General features: G+C 42.9%; 1 protein-coding gene across 1 annotated transcript in view; it reads right to left on the reverse strand.

Moving 5' to 3' along the window:
- The window catches only part of ift80 (intraflagellar transport 80 homolog (Chlamydomonas)), a 42,849-nt gene extending 23,710 nt beyond the window's left edge, over window positions 1–19,139 (reverse strand). The window contains exons 1-7 of the mRNA XM_056267975.1: window positions 18,897–19,139; window positions 17,202–17,306; window positions 16,712–16,780; window positions 12,797–12,906; window positions 10,547–10,636; window positions 7,882–8,019; window positions 464–643 (exon numbers count right to left, since the gene is read on the reverse strand). Of these exons, the coding sequence (XP_056123950.1) occupies window positions 464–643; window positions 7,882–8,019; window positions 10,547–10,636; window positions 12,797–12,906; window positions 16,712–16,739 (546 nt within the window). The 5' untranslated portion in view covers window positions 16,740–16,780; window positions 17,202–17,306; window positions 18,897–19,139. The remainder of the gene's footprint in view (window positions 1–463; window positions 644–7,881; window positions 8,020–10,546; window positions 10,637–12,796; window positions 12,907–16,711; window positions 16,781–17,201; window positions 17,307–18,896) is intronic.
- Window positions 19,140–20,846: the final 1,707 nt, after the last annotated feature.

Raw genomic sequence — 20,846 nt, forward strand, 5'->3', positions numbered from 1 at the left:
ATTCATTTTATTGCAAGTAATGGAGTTGTTTTTCAGTTTAACAGTGATAACCCTGCATCCGTGTAAAAGCAGCTTCACATTATAAAACGTTTGAACTCAAAACTCAAAACTAAATGACTGGAGTCTGACCCACTGGTATAAGGGCATTATGGGTGGGCATATTCGATGATCAACAGGAACAAACAGCTCTGCAGTCACAACATCTTCATTCTGCTTTAGAAATCTAACATTTAAACTCTTCAGGGTTCAAAACTTACTACTGAGAAAACCAGTGAGTGAATTTTGGACACTTTGTTGTAGATCTGACCCAGGTTCTGGGGGCAGTTGTGGCCTAATGGATAGAGAGTGGAACTTGTAATTCGAGTGTTTTTGAATAGTTGCCCCTTGTGTTTACTAATAAAGATAAAGCTGAGGATGTGGTAGTGCCCTGCAGGAGTGTTCATGGGGCTGAACGCGTGTGTACCTGCATCGTGCGTCTCTTGGTGAGAGTGATTTCAAAGTTCCTCCACTCCCAGCGCTGCTCCACGACGTGAGCGAACAGCACGTGTCCGTTCCCACAGGCGCCCGCCAGCTGAGTGCCGTCCGCAGACCACGCCAGGCTGAACAAGCTCCCAGTGCTCGGCTTCTCCAGCGAGTACGACCACTGACACAGGGAGAGGGAGAGGGATCAGTTTTGCTCTCATTTTAGTGGAGAAGAGAACATTCTTAGCCATCCATCGAAGAGACGCCAAACGTCTCTCTCACACACACACACGTTTGGAGACCCACACAGATCAGTGGATAAAAAAATGAGATTCTTTGGCTTCTACACAAACACACATAATAGGAATGTAAATAATTCATTCAACATTATGATAAAGTAGTGCTGGCCAAAGTGATCATATTTAATAAACTTCTCATATTGATGCTACTTGATCCTTGATTTCTCCAAAAGATGTGCTTTTCCAACGGCCCCTGTCAAGATTCTTGGCTAAAGCTACATGTTTCCTGTCTCTGGGACAGCCCTATACTATAGTATGCCTTCAGGACAGGTGGAACAGACGGGTCATGTCCTGATAGTTTCCACTGCTCACTTCCATTATCAGCACGAGCGCGACAGGACACGTTTGTAAACGTCTTCTTTTGTGTCAGGTCATAGGGCTTTGAGCAGCATCAGGGTGAGTTCAGGGGAACTACCTCATTCATATGTTAGCACTGGTTAGCATTGTGTATTTTAGCTCACTTGTGAACTCTCAGCATCTTATATAAAGTAAGCGTGCTGTGCTGTACATGTAATATAAGGTTGATCGGCAGCTAGCCATAGCCGGAGCTGCTCTCTCTGTGTGTGTACCTCTCAGGCCAATCACACAAGTGCTCAACGCAGTTTCACACAAATACAGTCCTGACAGCTTTTCAGCTTATAAATCATTATCATAGGTTTATCAAACTGTATTTGGGCAAAGACATGCTTAGGAAGATGTTTTTTTTTGCACTCTCTCATTAATAACATGTTGATTTTTTTAATAAAAAGTGACATACTGTAGCATTAAAAACAGAAGTGCACTTTTCAAAAAGAGCTGGAAGCGTGTCAGTTGCATAAAGTATGGCTGCTCAATACAAGCTGATATAACAGTGTGATGCTGAGCCTGGTAACAGTGAAGCTAGCGTGAGCTGTAGTTAGTTTGAGGTTTGCAGTAACAGCTAATGTCTCCTCCAGCTGAACACATCAGCCTCAAACACACACCACACACCTCTCCAGCTCAATGCTGGAGAACACACTGCTTCTAGAACAACACAGATAAATCACACCCGTGTGTGTGCACATGTCTGTTCAGCTGGGTCGTTCTGAGGTGCAGGTGTGTGTGTGTGTGAATGTGAGAGAGAGAGAGAGAGAGAGAATATGTGTGTGTGTGTGAGAGAGAAAGAGAGTGTGTGTGTGTGTGTGTGTACTGTAGGACAAAAGGCTGCACAACCCTCATTAAACATCCCAATCATCTAATGGCTTCTCTCTGTCCTCTGGAACTGCCGAGTCTTGATCTGTTCCAGGACTGTACGGGACGAACTGTACGCTAGTGTAGGAACATTGCTGGTGTGTAATTCTGTCCTGCTGTCAAGCTCATATGATGACCTGGTCTAAATTAACACATTTACAAGATCAAAAACTCTACATAACAAGCAAATAGTTTCTGCCACCAGGTCATGAGACAGAAAGTCTTGAAGCATAGGACCTCTCCTTCAGCTAACTTATATATACAGAGAGTGTGTGTGTGTGTGTGTGTGTGTGTGTACATGTCCTTCACCTGACGTAAATATACAGAGAGAGTGTGTGTGTGTGTGTGTGTACGTGTCCTTCACCTGACGTATATATACAGAGAGAGAGAGAGAGAAGTCAGAGTCACACAACAGAGACACACAGCACAAGACCAAACAGACAAGTCCTGAAAACTGCTTTATGTCACGTGAATGAAAAATAGTGCTAAGAAAACAGCCAACCATCTCTCTGTGTGTGTGTGTGTGTGTGTGTGTGTGTGTGTGTGTGTGTGTGTGTGTTTTGGGGGAGGGTCACTGACATATGTTGTGCTGTAATGACTCCCTGTGGACGTATGTGCTGCTGAATCAGCCCCATTACATCAGACACGTTAGATATGTCTGTCCTGACTCTTGACCCACACACACACACACACACACTGGCAGTAGGGAGGTGAGCTGAGCACATCTGGCACAGCTGGCTTCACTTACATCTGCTATTATTCAGTTACACACAGGACAGATATGCTGTTCAGATCCACACACACCTTCTGACACGCTACACACAGTAAGAGATCACGCACAGGGACACGTTGTGTGTGCATATGTGGATCCACATCGGGGTGAGCAAAAGTGGTTGTCAGTAACAATAGTTAGACAGTGTTTAGCGGAGTGTGTTTTATATCTGGCCTGTCGTGGTCATGTGACTCCCAGATCACAGCTGCGACTCCTTCAAACTCATTTCCAGGCTCATTCTTACCTTTATAACAACAAGCAATATTATTTACGTGTGAAATTCCCATTTACATTCATTATTTAGAAGTCACTCAAATAGAATACAGAGACAGACAGTATAGAGCTGTAATGACATGAATCCCCGGTCTAGAACGACTGTAAACTGCTCAGACAGAGCTCTACTGGCCCAAAGCAGGGCGTGCTGACACTACACATGCTCATACTGGTCATTCACTGGTAATGGTAAACTTCTCATACTGGGAAATGACCAGAACAGATTTAGCTGTATTTTTGAAAAGGTCCTGCTCACACACGATCTCTAAACAGTACTTTACCAGGAACGGTTCTATGTGTGGAAGTGGCTATTGTGCTACAATAATGCATACTGTATAAAATATTAAATTAATATTCAACAATATTATTGATCTGACTGCACTGATGAAATGAACTAATTTAATAATCGATGCTCTTTACAACTGAATCAACACTGAACTGACTTCAGCTGAACAACAGCATTATTTCCCTGTTTATCACTGTAAAGCTGCTTTGAAACGATCTGGACTGTGTAAAGTGCTATACATAAATGTATAACAGGGGAAAGGGGATATAATCACTGTACTTTCAGCTCCTTCTTCTGATGCATGTTCAGATACAGCTAATATATGAAAGTTTTGTGAAAATGATCAAAATTCAGGCACTGACTGGCAACTTTTATTTAAAGTACAGTTAAAGCTAAAGAGTTAAAGCACAGGTAAAGAGTTAAAGCACAGGTAAAGAGTTAAAGCACAGGTAAAGAGTTAAAGCACGGTTAAAGAGTTAAAGCACAGGTAAAGAGTTAAAGCACGGTTAAAGAGTTAAAGCACAGGTAAAGAGTTAAAGCACGGTTAAAGAGTTAAAGCACAGGTAAAGAGTTAAAGCACGGTTAAAGAGTTAAAGCACAGGTAAAGAGTTAAAGCACAGGTAAAGAGTTAAAGCACGGTTAAAGAGTTAAAGCACAGGTAAAGAGTTAAAGCACAGGTAAAGAGTTAAAGCACAGGTAAAGGTATATTTCAAGTATAAAAATGAATACCTACATAGTAGTATACTTAAAGTAACAACAGGTAACTTTTCAACCTTCATAATATATTTCCAAGTCTCTTGTGATGGTACATCGACTTACAATAGGTTGAATGACACGTCTGCCATAGCCTGACGGGGTCTGTAGCGTTTTTAATCATACTTTTAAACTTCGGGTTTCGGGTAGTAACCGGCGAACAAAGAGAACTACAAAATTCGACTGCTTTACGGCATATACGTCACTTCCACCACCACCCCCACTTCCTTAAAATCGGACTTGCGAGCCAAATGTTATAGTCATGGCCGAAGCAGCACAGAAAAACAAGAAAGCAAAGGTTTTATCGGAGCAAAGCAAAAAGAGAAAAAGAGAAAGTGATCGCGTTAAAGGTAGAACGAGGATCAACATTGCAGAGCTGCCAACTCTCACGCATTGGCCGTGAGACACCCGCATTTGATTGGTTTCACACGCTCACACGTACGCCACACCCCCGGTTTCTCACGCTAAATTGTCAACCCGGTCGGTCAAATGCCTGAAAGATGAGTTTATCTATAGATCTCTACCTGTTGAGCCACTCGTGATCGACAAGTTATACCCATAGACAGTAAAAGAATTATACCGCAAATTAGTTCAAATCTCCCGGAATCTAGAGCGAGCGCGCACGCGAGACAGAGACTGTGCTCCAACGCGCGCGGACGGCAGAGAGAGAAAGCGAGCGAGAGACCTTGCGTGTGCAGGGAGCATCGAACCCTCCATCGAAAAAAGAATGCCTCTCTCTAACCTCTCTAATTCGCTAGAGTAGTAGCGAATTATCAATCTGGTAGCTAACGATATTCTAGTTTTTGATGGTTAGCTATCGCTAGTATTCTCGTTCTGATTTGAACTTTGCAATCGATGAAATGCAAATAGCAAATGTTTGACCTAAAAAGTGTAGTCTACTCAACATGTACAAAGAAAGGAGGAAGATTATTAATAAAATCATATTTTAGGATACCTAACATGTCTGTGATATTTGTTTATTTGTCTTGCCTCAAGCTATAATGCAAATCGATTTGTAAAATTTGCAGATTCATTTATGGTAGCTTGATATTATAATATTGACGATATATGGTTATTATCAACCACTCAAACATTGCATTGAAGTATCACATAGATTCAGTAAAACGGTAACCAATAGACTAGGCTACTATAATGACGCTGGCTTGTAAACGTGAGCATCGCGATCATTTGTCGTTAGAAAAAAAATAAAACACATGAAATTATATTCATATGACATGCTGAAATATATGCCACTGTACCTGGGATGAAGACATTTCACACACGCGGGAACACCTGCATGTGACCTCCTCCTACAGTGTTCAGGGCTATCCTGGTTGTCAACAATTGCACGTGCATGTAGGATGACAGTTTACGACAGTAGTAGAGGACAATACTGTTTCCCAACTGTAGGGGGAGCCCGAGAGCAAAAAACGACCTGTTGTTACTTTAAAGTGCACAATTAAGTATGATGCTAGGTTCACTTGAAGAAAAAGTATAAAACTACTGATCTGTTAGTTTACTGACAGTACACTTCAAAGTGTATTTTCATAAACTAAAAATGCGCTACAAGTATTTAACTAGTACACTATCAGTAAACCTATACGTTTATTTGTAGTATTGTTAAAAACTTAGTAGTAAACTGAGTATACAACTAGTTTACAACTGTTACACTTAAAGTATACCTAAAAGTACACTGTTTTCTAAGTGGGCCAATGTAGTCCCGAGTATCACTGAAACAGTACACTTACAAGTCCACTGCTATCTGGTTTCTTACTTAAAGAATACTTAAAGATACATGGTAGATCACTCAGTAGGGAGGGAGTAGGGAGGGGGTGGGGGGGGGGGGGGGGGGGGTCGATAAATGTAGATGTGTGTTAGTTTTGTTTGTATTGTTTGCGTATGTGTGTGTGGGTGTGCGTACGCAGTCTTTGGGTTGAGCGAGTGAGGGAATGAGGGTGTGTATGATGTATTTTTTGTACATGCCTTGTTTATTCTATTTTCTGTCTTTTAGCATGAAAAAAAAAACTTAGAGAATACTTGAACTTTACTTAGCTATAAAGAAATGAACTTGGAGTACACTTGTTTTTTGTAAGGGTAGATTTGTGTGGTTTAGTCAAATCTAAACCTCCTCTGAAACGGGCTTGGCTTCAAGCTCCACACAACACAAAGCATGGCAAACTGAGTGAATTCAGTCGTCACTGAAGAAGAAGAAGCGGATACACACTGGTTAGTGTGAGTGAGAGTCCAGATGCTGCAAACACTCATAAATACACTGCTGTCTAGTGGCATATGTGCACTACATCACACACACGTACACTGTGAGCTCGATAATAACTCATAACAGAGCTGTGGTTACAGTGTTCAACACTTGACCTGAATGTAGTGCGATGGTTAGTTCTTCATGCAGCTGTAAACCGTAATCTTGATTGAAAGACATGGTATTCACTGAACATGAATGCATTTCAATATCAGTATTCGTTCAGTGAGACACGCTGGCGCTGCCACTGATGCATCATCCACACAGCAGGAGCTGAGCAACCTTTGCTGAACTGAAACTGGACTCCGCAAGAGATCCTGTAGCGGATCAAACACCAGCCTAAAGAATCAACGGTCTCAGTCCCTCAGTCTAATAACTGCACTGAGAGTCCCCAGCACTGAAGGCAAGCTTATTTATCGGACTCACCACATTTCACACACCCAGATCATTCGTGTTACATTAGGAGTAAAGACATCTGTGCTGCATCTGTGATGTGTCTCTGAGCTGAGCTGGAAAACTGCAGTGTGTTTATGCGCTCTGGCACTCGCGTGTGTTTTACTGAGGGGGTTAATGCAGTGAACCGCTGACACAGCACTCCGGAGGAAACCCTCACAGCTTTAACCCGTCACCACACACACACACACACACACACACACACACACACACACACACACACACACACACACACGTACACACACACACACAATATGAAACCCTCACAGCTTTAACCCGTCACCACACACACACACGCACACACACACACACACACACACACAATATGAAACCCTCACAGCTTTAACCCGTCACCACACACACACACGCACGCACACACACACACACACACAATATGAAACCCTCACAGCTTTAACCCGTCACCACACACACACACACGCACGCACGCACACACACACACACGTACACACACACACACAATATGAAACCCTCACAGCTTTAACCCGTCACCACACACACACACGCACGCACACACACACACACACACAATATGAAACCCTCACAGCTTTAACCCGTCACCAGACACACACACACACACACACACACACACACACACACACACACACACACACACACACACACACACACACACACACACACACACACGAGTGTGGCCGAAAGCCCGTTACAATGAGTTTATGTGAGAGGTAACATTGTCCAGGATTTCAGTAAGCACTTACCATGAGAAAGAAATGACTTTCCGTTCTATAACTATTACAGGCACGAATTCCTACTAGATATGTTAGATAATGAGGTGGAAATGGCATGATCTGTTAATATGTATATGTATATAGGCATGTGATGGTATCAAAATTTCCCGATAATGGCTGAAGCTTTTATCACTGTGTTCGTTATGCATGGATGAATAGTTCACTATAAGATCAATAAGATGCATTCAGAAAATAGATTTTCCATTTCATTCCAACTTTAAGGAACTTAAAACTCTCAATATGTTGAACATGTGCAGAGGGTTTGAGAGGATCGCCCAGGCGAGTGATTAACCCGTTCAGCTAGAGGTGTAGTTAAGCCCGTGTGTGAATGAGGAAGATCCACTTACCCCGGTCTTATCACACAGCCTGAGCGTGTGGAAGGAGCCCATGGCGAACAGCTCTCCGTCAGGAGCCCAGGCCACTGCAGTGATGGGGTAATCATGAGGAGAGCTGGAGAACAGGAGCCGCCCATAGCTGTCCCACACCTGGAGGGCAGAGGTCAACACTGCTCTCAGCTGCCCAGCACAACACATTCAAGGTGCCCTAGAATGTTTTTTTTTTATTATTTTATAATGTGTCCTGGGTTGCCCTTATAATGTTAGTATGTTTTTTAGATCAAAAATAGTCATAATTTAGAAATAAAAGGCATTTTTCCTAGCCTACTTTTAGCCTCTGATTTGAACGCTCTGTTTGAAGGGGCGTGTCTGCTGTGTGTAACCGGCCTCTGCTGTGATTGGCTGACATGCTTGCATATGAAATAGCTATGTATTACATGTGGAACTCAATCGAATAATTTTACTACTACAGCTATTATACGTTTTTACTATTACAGCTATCGAGATTAACGAATCGTGAGATGTTTTTAAAGTATTTAGATCTATTCCCTTCCCATCACATAAAATGTTGCCGTGATGAGCATTGAGCAGATGACAGTCTGTTGATCGCGAGAATGAAGATCTTATCATTGCAACGCAGTTTCTGCACTCTCTCTAATGCTTTCACCAATGCAAACACGATGATGTAAATACAGTAAGAGCTTCGTTGTGCAGTAACGTGCGTCATTGATTTCATAACGAGTTTGGCAAGTGTCCAGATAAACTCGCGCTGTGTGGAAAGATTGTTCTTTGATCGCTTTCTGTATATAATTTATTCACAATTTAAATACGTTTTTTTTCATCCTACTAAAAGAAACGATGTGAAGCTGATATTTTAGTCACTGGCTTGACTTACTGATGCATAAACAGTATTGAACGATTTTGAGAGAAAGATTACCTGTCTGAACTTGAACAATTACACATCAGAAAGTGTTGCTTGGTAGCTCGATCCGAGGCCAGCTCTGTATTGGCCCAAGTTGAGGAAACAGTCGTCGGTGAAATGTTTGGAAATTTCCAGAGAAAATAAAATTAACCCATTGTTTCTTCAGAGGCTCGGATGAAGGAACTAAAAAATACTTTTTTGTTCATGTGTACATCCAAACACTGAGCAACTGCTATGCTTCGGCTGCGCAGTTCCGCCTGGCATTGAACATGGGCTGGCATATGCAAATTCTTGGAGTCGTACATATTAATGATCCCGACTGTTGCGTCACAGTCGGTGTTATGTGGAGATTCGCCTATTTTTCAGGGGTGTTTTTCAAAAATGAGATTTAAATAAGAAGGAGAAAACAATGGTGTTTGAGACTCACTGTATGTCATGTCCATGTACTGACCTCTTGTTATTTAACTATGCCAAAATAAATTCAATTTCACATTCTAGGGCACCTTTAAGTACATCTTGCTTGGTTAGAAGTGCAGTCTGTGATTGCTGAGATATTAGCAGAGGTAATGATGGTTCTGATCAGGCAAGAGCTTCAGGAAGCATGCTAATATTAGAGAGCAGGAGGGCCTGAAACTGATGCTGAGGTGGTGTGGTTTCTGCTCTCTACACGAGTGGCCGTGGCTTTGAGATACACTGCTGCTGTTGGTTCATCTGTGCTAGCGCGAGCTGTCTGATGCTCCGCTGTTAGTGCCTGTGTTCCTGCATTTAAGGGGCGGAGGAATGAAGGGAGACGTGTGCTTGTTTGGGTGTTCAAATATCAACAGTGCTTCTCAGAAATCATTTCCTGCACCATTAAACATAATGTCATGGTAAAGCTGCATTATGAAGACAGCACAGATGAATATAATAACCTGAGGTGTACCCATGATTACAGGCGATGATGTAATCAGAGCCAATGTCACTAATGAGGTCATAACTCGACCCTCTAAAAATAAAAGACATCACATAGAAAGATTAAAGACAAATTTCTGTAAATTATGGTTTTTGAGCAGGTAAATATCTGTCACTGTTGTTTTGGCTCATTGAACAACAAGTTAAGTTGTAAAAATAAAATAAGTAACAAAAGTTAGGCAAGGACAGGTTATTTTTGCGGCTGACCTTGTTGCCCAGGAGCATTTGCAGGAGTTCCCCTTTCAGACGCAGGATTTATGGGAGGACAGGATCGCTCTGGTCAATGTACTGGTGTTTGAGCCATCATTTACTGCCCCAAAAAAGCACGTCTTAAACCAGACGCTAATTCGTGCTGCTCTTTGTAGATTGTGTTGGTCATTTGTGTTCTTTCATTTGTGTTATCAGTAGATCACGCGCTCTCTCACACTAATGTGCCCTGCTCACTCAGTCTGGCCGTATGAGTTATCACCATCTCAGCCAGGCTGACACTGATAAGAGATGCATCACTGCCACGCTCTGCCACTTTCCCTTCTTGCCTGTAACTGAGGTTTTGAGGCCACTGAAACTGGAGGACAACTGGAGCGTTTGTGGCAGGCTCCGACTGGAAAGTGAACACCTGTGATGAATGCTGTGTACTGGGCTCAATAACCTGCACTGCAGCTTTGATAGTAAGCATGTTCATGCACATGCACAGGGACATCATCAGTGAACCCGAGTGACCAGTATCAGATGCCCTCTACAGCAGGCGTGAAGCGGCCTTCACAGAGAGCAACTCTTGGTATTGCACTATCAACATGTGCTGACCTTGTACTTGCAGTCTTCTCCTCCTGACAGTATGAGATCATTGACGGCACTCCAGTCCACCTTCAGAATGACTCCATCATGAGCTTTCCACTGCAGACACAGAGGCACGTACAATCATGAGCGCTGTTTATTACACTGCCAGAGGCTTTTACATAAAGCGACTCACAATGCACTCAATGGATGTGTTCAGCTCTGTTGTCAGTTCATGTAATTGAGATCTGAGCTACAGGAATGAGTGTGTGTCTTGTTGAGAAGAGCTGTGCTGGGTCTTCCCTAAGTGAGAGACACATGCACAGCAACAGCCTATGACTGGCATTATGCTCTAGTGGGCATTTGTAAATATGTTTGACATGTATATGAATACACCAAAGTGGACTCGATGACATCAGTGTTAGTTCACCCACAAATGACTATTCTGTCATGTATTACTCACCCTCATGTCGTTCCAAACCCACAAGGCTTTCCTTCATCGTCAGAACACAAATGAAGATGTTTTTAATGATATCTGAGAGCTTTGTGTCACTCCGTTGACAGTCTACGCAACTACCACTTTCCCAGAAAGGTAGTAAAGACCTCATTAAAGTAACCCATGTGACTCCAATGGTTTAACCTCAATTTTATAAAGCAACGCGAGAGCTTTGGGTGTGCAAAAAAACATAACTTACAAAATATTGATCTCCGACGCACGTTTACACAACAATGGCTGCTCTCGCATCGACACAACATGCAACGCAGGCGTCGTGGTGCTCTCCTGAACGCGGCTGCAGATTCATGCTTAGTAAAACTGAGGTTAAACCACTGGAGTCGCATGGATTACACACTCTAATAATGTCATCAGTCGTTAAAAGTAATTTTCCTTTTTGAGTGAACGAACCCTTTAAGCATCATTTGACTCAGAGCCCACTGGATACGGTGTGTGTTTAACACTAACACGCTCCTCTAGTCACTTCAGTACATGATTCTGCTGTGAAGTGTGAAAGAAACTCCTGCAGAGTTTGATTAAAACAGTGTGATAGCCATGTTGTGCCATACTACAGCTCCCATAATGCTGACTCTGTGACGATGATGATGAAGATGACGACGATGAGTGTAAAGTTCACTGCAGTACAGTTAATATTGTATGTATAAGCTATGTATGCACAGCCTGAACACATCCTAATCTAGATTCTGTTCTCTCTAGGAACACTGCACACACACACACACACACACACACACACACACACACACACACACACACACACACACACACACACACACACACACACACACACACACACACACACACACACTCTGTTTTGTTTCCAGAGATCTGAATGCGTGGTGTTGTGTGTTTTTGCTGAGTAAATGTGACCCGGCTGTGACCCCCACCCCTGGGTCTGACCTCAGCTTGTGAGGAGGTGAGGAGGTCAAGGGTCGTGCACTATAACCACTATAGCAACAGACATATCTCTAGCCATCCCATCCAACTCGATCATCACGATTAGTCATGTGACATGACTACATCACCGTTTACCCAGCGAACGCACAGCATTCCCCTAACGTTAGTATTGGGCTCATGTTTGGTTATGTATGGGAACTAAATAATAAAGTTCTAAGAAGGTTCTGTTTATGTTTTTACAACCATAAAACCCCGTTCCACAGACATGGCAGGGAGTTAAAAAAACAAAAGCTTAAAAATAACTGCTAAATATACAAGTTCCAGGTCAAACACATCTACCATTTCTTCACTTCACGTTGTGTTAGTGAGGGACAGCGTATTCACACACTCTTCTCAACACAACTCTCATCAGTGTCATGCGCCGCTGGGATGTTCGCTAACAGCACACCGTTCATCAGGTAAATTTAACTTCTTCAAATGATTTGTGAATTGTATTTGTGCACAACACAACAGAAAACGGTTCCTCACATTATTTTGAGTTACACAGCCTTTTTTTTATCTCATTAGGACTGTAAACTCAGTCAAATCAGGAAAATATGATTTTTTTTTGCCATGGCTCTGAGAATCGATACCCGAACACTTTTACCGGTTCAGAAATTTGAACTGGTATACGGGTAGCTGTTATATTGCTAACAGAGATTGTGTAACTGTTTACAGATATATAGAAACCACTTGTGATGGGCTGTGCTTTTTCCTTGACTTAAACATGTTTGGCCATTTTGGTGTTGTTCTCATGGTCAGAGAATGGCGTATGTTGAGATGATGCACCTGTGTGTCAGTGATGATCCTGATGGTGTGGGTGCTGTGAGTACCTGCAGGACTTTAGAGCTGGGCTGCAGTGGCTTCACCACGAGCTGCCGACCCGACGTGTACAGGACCCGTCCCGAGTCTGGAGCCCAGGCCACAGAGTACACCGGCGTCCCTGTCAAACACACACACACATGAGTTAACCCGCTCACTGCTCATATGCACAGACACTGACCCATACATGAGCGGGGAGTTAAATGTGAACCTCAGGAAACAGTTATTTCAGGGGTTTGCTGTTTTTCTTAGGCCGATTAAGGGATCAGGGAGAAGGGTCTGGCTGCAGACTTGCACTCTCAGACTTGCACGCTCAGACACGAGCGCTTCCGCTGCAAGTGACGTCACTTGCAGTCGACACCTGCTCTCCGCTACCGGCTGTGGCGTCACTTGCAATCCCTTGTTCTCCGTGTTATTTCACAGAGTCGATTGATGCCAGATTTGAAGATAGCCAGCAAGTGGTGTTTGGATCAATCTAGTGCACTGCATGGTTCTGTTCATTTGCCCAAAGTAGTGTGTATGGAGGAACAAGACGTTGCGGAAGCCATTGAGAGATTAGAGAAGGCTGAGTTTCCACAGGACAGAATCGATGCTCTGGAACCCTTTTGCTTCATCTTTACTGTAATGAATGACATGCAAATGTTTCTTGAACATGCAGTCGATGTCATGAAATTAAAGGTAAACTGTCGAACTACACTAGAGCAAAGTGAATAATGTGCTAATGTGTTTTTATATATGTTGTATATTGTCTATTTGTACCTTGTATTTGTCTGTTTTGCACATTAACTGTGTACTGTAAATTGACATTTACAATAAAAAGAAGAAAAAAAAAAGCATCATCTTGATGTTTTTCATCTACAAACTGTTCCCACAAAGTTGGGAGCATGAAATTGTCCAAAATGTCTTGAAAATAATTAAAAATAATTAAATATATTATAATAGTAAAAATAATTTCTTTCTTTCTCATAACTGAGTTTTGATTTCTAAATGATCAATTTATGTACAAGTGTTTTCCCACATGATTATTGGCTGTAGGTCATCAGTAAATGTGGTAATTTGGTAATGTGGCATTTAAATGCCAGTGTTTCCCAGATGAAACACAAGAGCTGTTAGTTTTGAATGATGTGTGTAATGTAGAGAAATGTGTTTAGAGTTTTGCAAATAGTTTGTTTTTCAAATGCAAACTGAGTGCAAAGCATATAATGTCCCTGTATTTTTGCAGGCTTGGTCTAAAGATTAGGTACATGAGTGAATGGTTTCACTGAGTGAGCCTCAAATTCCACTTGTAGTGTTTTAGCAATTTGAAAAAAAAACTGTCAACAAAATGACAAATGACACCTTAACACGACCAAAATGAGCGTGTCTACGCGTTCAAAAGAAACACGTAAAAAATTGTGTGTTGACGCAGTCAAATTTCACACGTTTCGTTTATCGCGTTCCGTAGAGAGCAGGCGTCGATTGCAAGTGACGTCACTTGCAGAGGAAGCGCTCGTGTCTGAGCGTGCAAGTCCGAGAGTGCAAGTGACGTCACTTGCAGAGGAAGCGCTCGTGTCTGAGCGTGCAAGTCCGAGAGTGCAAGTGACGTCACTTGCAGAGGAAGCGCTCGTGTCTGAGCGTGCAAGTCCGAGAGTGCAAGTGACGTCACTTGCAGAGGAAGCGCTCGTGTCTGAGCGTGCAAGTCCGAGAGTGCAAGTGACGTCACTTGCAGAGGAAGCGCTCGTGTCTGAGCGTGCAAGTCCGAGAGTGCAAGTGACGTCACTTGCAGAGGAAGCGCTCGTGTCTGAGCGTGCAAGTCCGAGAGTGCAAGTGACGTCACTTGCAGAGGAAGCGCTCGTGTCTGAGCGTGCAAGTCCGAGAGTGCAAGTGACGTCACTTGCAGAGGAAGCGCTCGTGTCTGAGCGTGCAAGTCCGAGAGTGCAAGTGACGTCACTTGCAGAGGAAGCGCTCGTGTCTGAGCGTGCAAGTCCGAGAGTGCAAGTGACGTCACTTGCAGAGGAAGCGCTCGTGTCTGAGCGTGCAAGTCCGAGAGTGCAAGTGACGTCACTTGCAGAGGAAGCGCTCGTGTCTGAGCGTGCAAGTCCGAGAGTGCAAGTGACGTCACTTGTCTGCAGCCAGGTGCTATTGGGATCAGGAGGAAGCTGTGCAGCACACCTGGGTTTCTGCTGGAGAACGCATGCGGTCAAGAGTGTGTGTGTGTGTGTGTGGGATCACTAAAGTAACAAAGAGTGCGGAGCAAGCTGCTTACTCCACTAACACAACGCATGTAAACTTGAACGCCGCTTCCATGTCTTCAGATGCTTTAAACATTGTTCTGGTGTGCATGTAGACAAACTCAGAGAGTGGTCATGTGCGCCGCTCCAGGTGTGTGTGTGGTGTGTGTGGGGTCATGCTGACAGGAGGCTGTAGTGAGTTTCCTCTTCACTATCCCTGCTCAAACACACTGCCGGAGTGAGCTCTATCTGAACCAAATCCTCACTTCTTACCCCAACCTGACACGCATCCTCTTCTTTCCTAAAGTCCCCCTGTAGTCAATCATTTATCCCTTAAAACTCATCTACGGTCACCAAAATGACATATCTGTGACAAAAAAACTTTCTTCATGCATTAAAATAGTTTGAATGTAACTCTACACCCTTGCCTTATTTAGTATATGCAAAACCATCACACTTTCTAAGTGATCTTATGAACCAACTCCTAAATAACTGGTTTGTAAATAATGCAATACTTCATTAGAAATGATAAATTGATCATTAATAAAGGATGAAAATACAATTATTAAACACATTATAGATATGCAAGAATAAAGCTTTTATAGCTGTATTTATAAACTGCTTATTGATGTATATTAATGCTTCATAAATGATGAATTAACTGCTTACTAATGCTCAACTAATGATTAATAGCGTGCAGTTGTTATAAAGTGTTACCAGATAGGGTAAAAATGATAACAATAAACGTAACAGAACGTAATGTTGGCATATTTTAGAAAGATCTCCGATGGAAGGCTGAAACTCCTCTCACAGAGACTCTCAAACACTGTGAGCATGTGTGTGCCCTTCACGTGACGCCATTAGAGCTTTGATACTGGGCTTTCACAGCAAATCAAATTAAGAGTAGCCATATAGAACACTTATTATGTGAAGTGAACCATGCTCTATCTCCTGTCTCTTTCTGAAGCCGCAAAGCAAAGATATCTGGGATAAAGTTTTAGAAAGTTGCACATAAACCTCAAGAATGGTGACAATCAACAAATGTAAAAACATGAGCTCTTAACATCACACCACCACAAATAACTAATAATAATGACTAAACAACAACAAGGGTTTGAAAAGTCAGCAAACTGGGAAACAATGATCTGCAGTGCATGCTGGGAATGTTTCAGCAGCATTGTTCAGACAGCTCTGTTTGGGCTAACATGTGTTTTGATGTGTCGAGCTGTTGCATAAGTGTGTGTGATGTCTCACAGCAGCAGATGTCGCCCCTGACTCAACTCTACATGAGTTAATCATGCTGGACGAGTAAATTAAACACAAGTTTTACTAATTACTCCAAGTACACTCAGTAAGCAGTGGGCTTTACTGTCCGCTGAGTCAGTTTAGTCATCATAAAGCTCATTATACTGCAGCTCTAGTGATCACACTATTGAGCACAGGTTCAGTTCTCTCTAACGGGTTTTAAAGGTCCAGAAGGACTTTATATATGATGTCCAGGAGTTTCTTCTGCTGAAGGTATGATGCCTTTGAACTCATTTGTGGGCATTTAAATCGTATTAAATGATTAAATAAAATGGACTTTAAATGGAATTAAAAGACTGAATGTTTAAAGTCCCACTGTGGTGAAATCTAGCTTTTAATGTTGTTTATATGTCTATGTGGTGTTTTTAATATGCTCTAAGACCAACCATGAGTGTGTGTGTGTGTGTGTACCTTGTTGGGCTAGGGTTGACCTCAGCATCCCACTCTTAGACCAGATCTTGAGCTGTCCATCTTCACCAGCTGACACACACACACACACAAAGGAAAACAACATCCTTGTAAACAGTCATGTAAATCTGACCTGTGTGCTTAAATTCAGCTTGTACCCATTTAGTAGTATAATCAGAAAATCACTAAAGAGTGGGACTTGACCCTATCTACGAGGAACTAGCGTCTCTGTATGACGGGTGGCTGAAAACAAGAGCTACACAATAACTAATCTCACAGTTCAATCAAACATTGGTCATGTTGTGTGACCACAGTCGTCTTTGTCTTGCTCACTGAATGCAATGTGGCATGACTTTCAATCACGTTTGTGATTAAACTGGTCAAATAGAGGCTTTATTTATTCATCATTGACACTGAATGTCTGTTACAATATCTCACAACTTCCATTAGACTTGTCTGCTTTAAACCAGTGAGTGTGTGTATAGTGCTGAACCTGTGATGAGAGCGGTCCCGTCATGATTCCAGCGTCCAGCGAGAACGGCTCCTCGATGCGCCTCCACACTCTTCTCTATGCGGCCCGATTTAGACAGCAGGTGGAGTTTGCCTGCACAACACAACAGCACACAGTCCAGTGAGAGCGAGGACACATGCTCTGATCACACACACTAGACGAGTGGAGACGGTGACCAAACTCTGCATAATAGTGCTGTAAAGGCCCATACTTCACAGCAAGAACCATAACTATAATGATAACTCTATTTAAATACTTCAGCTCTTTGATTTTTTAAAGTTTTTTCCTTGAATAAAATGTCTTCATGCCTTTAAATATCTTGAATGTAACTCGACACCCTTGTCGATCATTGCAATTTGCAAATACCGAGTATTACCAATGAATGTGAAAGTAAAACACCTGGGAATATTTGTGGGAAATATCAGCTTAACTGTCATGAAAATATTGTTACATTGTTGTCATAAACACAGACTTCAATTTAGCTTCTTAATGTGTTTTTTTCTGGGGTGAAATATGACCTAGAAATCCAGCCGTAGACTTTTTAATCTGGTTACCAAATTGTGCAAAAGTCTGCATACTGTGGGTTCCTCTGAGCCGCCCCGAGCAGCGCTGCAGTCAGGCACAGAGACACAGATCGAGGACACTAGCCAGGCGTATACTTAGTGGCGCTGCAAGAGAACCAGCAGTGTTCTGTGTAATTTGTGGTCGGCTAAAACTGCAAATCAGCATGTTGCTGCCCGCCGCTGAGCTATATTTAGTGCATGTGAGTGCAGGTTAGAGGTGCACGAAACAAGCATTAAATATTGTGCAAATGAGACACATGTGAGCAGAAATACAGTTTGCCAGCAGCTCTGAACAAAAGCTTTAAAGCCAGTACTTGAACACAGGCCATGTCCAAGTACTGGAGGCCCGTATTTCACCCCAAAGCACAACACAGCCTTTCACAGGTCACATATTATGCCCCTTTTCACAAGATGTAATATACATCTATGGTGTCTCCAGAATGAGTGTGTGAAATTTCAGTTCAAAATACCAGATCATTTATTAGAGCTTGTCAAATTTGCCCCTTTTTGGGTGTGAGCAAAAACGCTTCGTTTTTGTGTGTGTGTGTCCCTTTAAATGCAAATGAGCTTTAGCTCCGCCTCCGTTCAGAAGAGGGCGGAGCCTTTACAGGAGCTTCAGAGACTCCGGCAATAACAGAAGTAGTTGTTGTGGAGTTACACTGATCATCTCCTCATCATGTTGAACTCTTCCACAAGTGTCCACAGTTCCTGAGGTGTTTATAAGACAGCGCTGACATGTTCTGGTCAATAGTGTTCAGTGTCGTCTGTGCTCGACCACAGAACAGTTGCTGGATCTTCTCCAGTGCGTTAGAACTGGTCTCTGTTGGCGCTCGCCGAACCCAATGTCGGCTGGTGTGTGTAAACGTGCAGATTAAGGGCCGGGAATATTACAATAAGATCCTCTAAACATCAGAAGGAGCGAAATCTGATCGGCTTATTTTTTCACATGCAGAGAAAGGCTCCCCAGAACAGAGTGACTGGGTTTCGCTTTACTGTTTTCTGTGTTGGTAGAAGCACCAGGGACCCGATTATAGCACTTACACACGGAGAAACTCCGATTTCATGATATGTCCCCTTTAAACTAGCACAGCACATGTGAGGAGGCGGATCATAGGTTTACCGTCAGTGCTGGTGAGGGCGAAGACCTCGGCCCCGGCTTGCTTCTTCCCGCTCAGGGTCTTGGGGAGCCAGTGCAGGTCGAGGGGATAGATGTGGTCCTGCAGCTTGACCAGCACACTGGTGTCGTTGGAGAGCAGGTTCCAGCGGAGGATCTGGTGGTCGTCGCTGCAGGAGTACAGCTCGTCCGCCGAGGTCCACCCCACCCCGCTCACCAGCTCTCGGTGTGCAGCGCTGTTAAGGGCTCATTACAAACCTCTGGACAACAGCCTCAGACATCAGACATGTTTCAGGGCAAAGAGGAGGCAAACACGTCACTATTCCTCATTATAATAATCCATACGCAGAATAAAGGGGCGGGGCCTGGTTGAGTTAGTTAGTAGTGTGTTAAACTGGTGGTTATGGTAAGGGGCGGGACATTTCCCAAACACACTCGAAGCGCTCGACCAATCACAACACACTGCTCCAGCCGACCAATCAGAGCACAGTGTGCTTTTCAGGAGGAGGGGCTTCATAGAGACAGGAAGTAATCAGAGCGTTACTGACAGACTGGGACGAGAGGAGCCGCAACAGTGGAGAATATGAGGAGAATAATCAACATTCAAGCAGGAAAACCTGTTCCAGTAGAGCCTGAAACTACATCAAGACATAATAGGTCCTCTTTTAAATGGCAAAAACTGCCCATTGTGAACTTCACTTTTTGGTATAAACAATTTTTGGACAATTGTCTTGAATGTAGTTCAGCAGAGTTTATTGTGTAGTGATCCTGAAGCTTGGTCATGCTGCTGTCGTCACGTCTGCCACGATCACAGCTCTCAGGATCTCATTTGAGCACTATAAAAATAAGTAGCCCTCAAACGAACACCTCATTTGTTTTCACTTCTTCAACCTTGGGATTAAGTGTTTAGGTTTATTTATATGTGTGGAATGCAGTGTGAGTGTTTTAAAGTTGTTATATAACCAGTTATGATCAAAACTAAACTTCAAAAGTTTACAAACCGTTTAAAATTATAAATCTTTGATCCTTCTCATAAGTTATTGAGGATATTGAGTTCAACTACATCTGTTGGCTTGTAAAACAGCCTCAGAGCATCATAATGCGGACTGTACCTATGGGTTAAAGATTACTGTTGTACAGCTCATGTTGTGTCTCATCTGACCACAAAACTCTTTACTCACACTGAGTTTAGACTAGAGGATTTGTTTACAGCGCTAAAGTTCAAGTTGTTGTATGTAACGTTATATTTTTGTTCACATTTCCAGGAGACCCTTAATAAATTCACGAAAAAGAACCAAAATTGCTACATATTATTATAGTGACCAAGACGTACAGTGTGTGTTCCAAACATCATCATCGTCACAGCAAAATAAGAGATGTAATCAGTGTAAACTGTAGACAGATACACAGCGTGTTCTTTACAGATTATGCATTATCACATCATGTGAACTGTAAATGTAAAGGATATGTTTGGGGTCCTTCAGCAGAGATGTTTTCAACCGCATCCTTCAGCGTCTTTCTGGTGCTTTAAACGCGATATAGTTCCCTGTTTATAAGAAGAAACGATGAAAATCCACTCAAATGTGACATCTATCTTGAGGAGAGTAGCGGTAATGAAACATGTTTGTTTACCTGACTGAAGGCGCCGTTGCCACGGAAACGCGTCCGCCACTGCCGTGCTAGCGAGCTAACGTTACCTCTGAATAAAACAGCTTTAAAAACATTAAATGATCTTGAGGCTGTCTATGTTGAGGGAGAACACTTCTGAGTAAACACTAGTCGTATTCATCATCTCCCAATCGTCTTCTTTTTGCTATGTTACGGGTTGTTTCCCCTGCAGAATACTAGGAAGTGAACAGGCGGATAAAACAACGCTGCCCTACATCTCGCGAGACTTAACTCCACCAAACCTTCTGCCTCACTTCTCACGAGATGTAGCGACCATATGCA

Source organism: Rhinichthys klamathensis, unplaced genomic scaffold (assembly GCF_029890125.1).
Source record: "Rhinichthys klamathensis goyatoka isolate OS25496 unplaced genomic scaffold, OSU_Roscu_1.1 h1tg000267l_1, whole genome shotgun sequence".
Taxonomy (NCBI): Eukaryota; Metazoa; Chordata; class Actinopteri; order Cypriniformes; family Leuciscidae; genus Rhinichthys; species Rhinichthys klamathensis.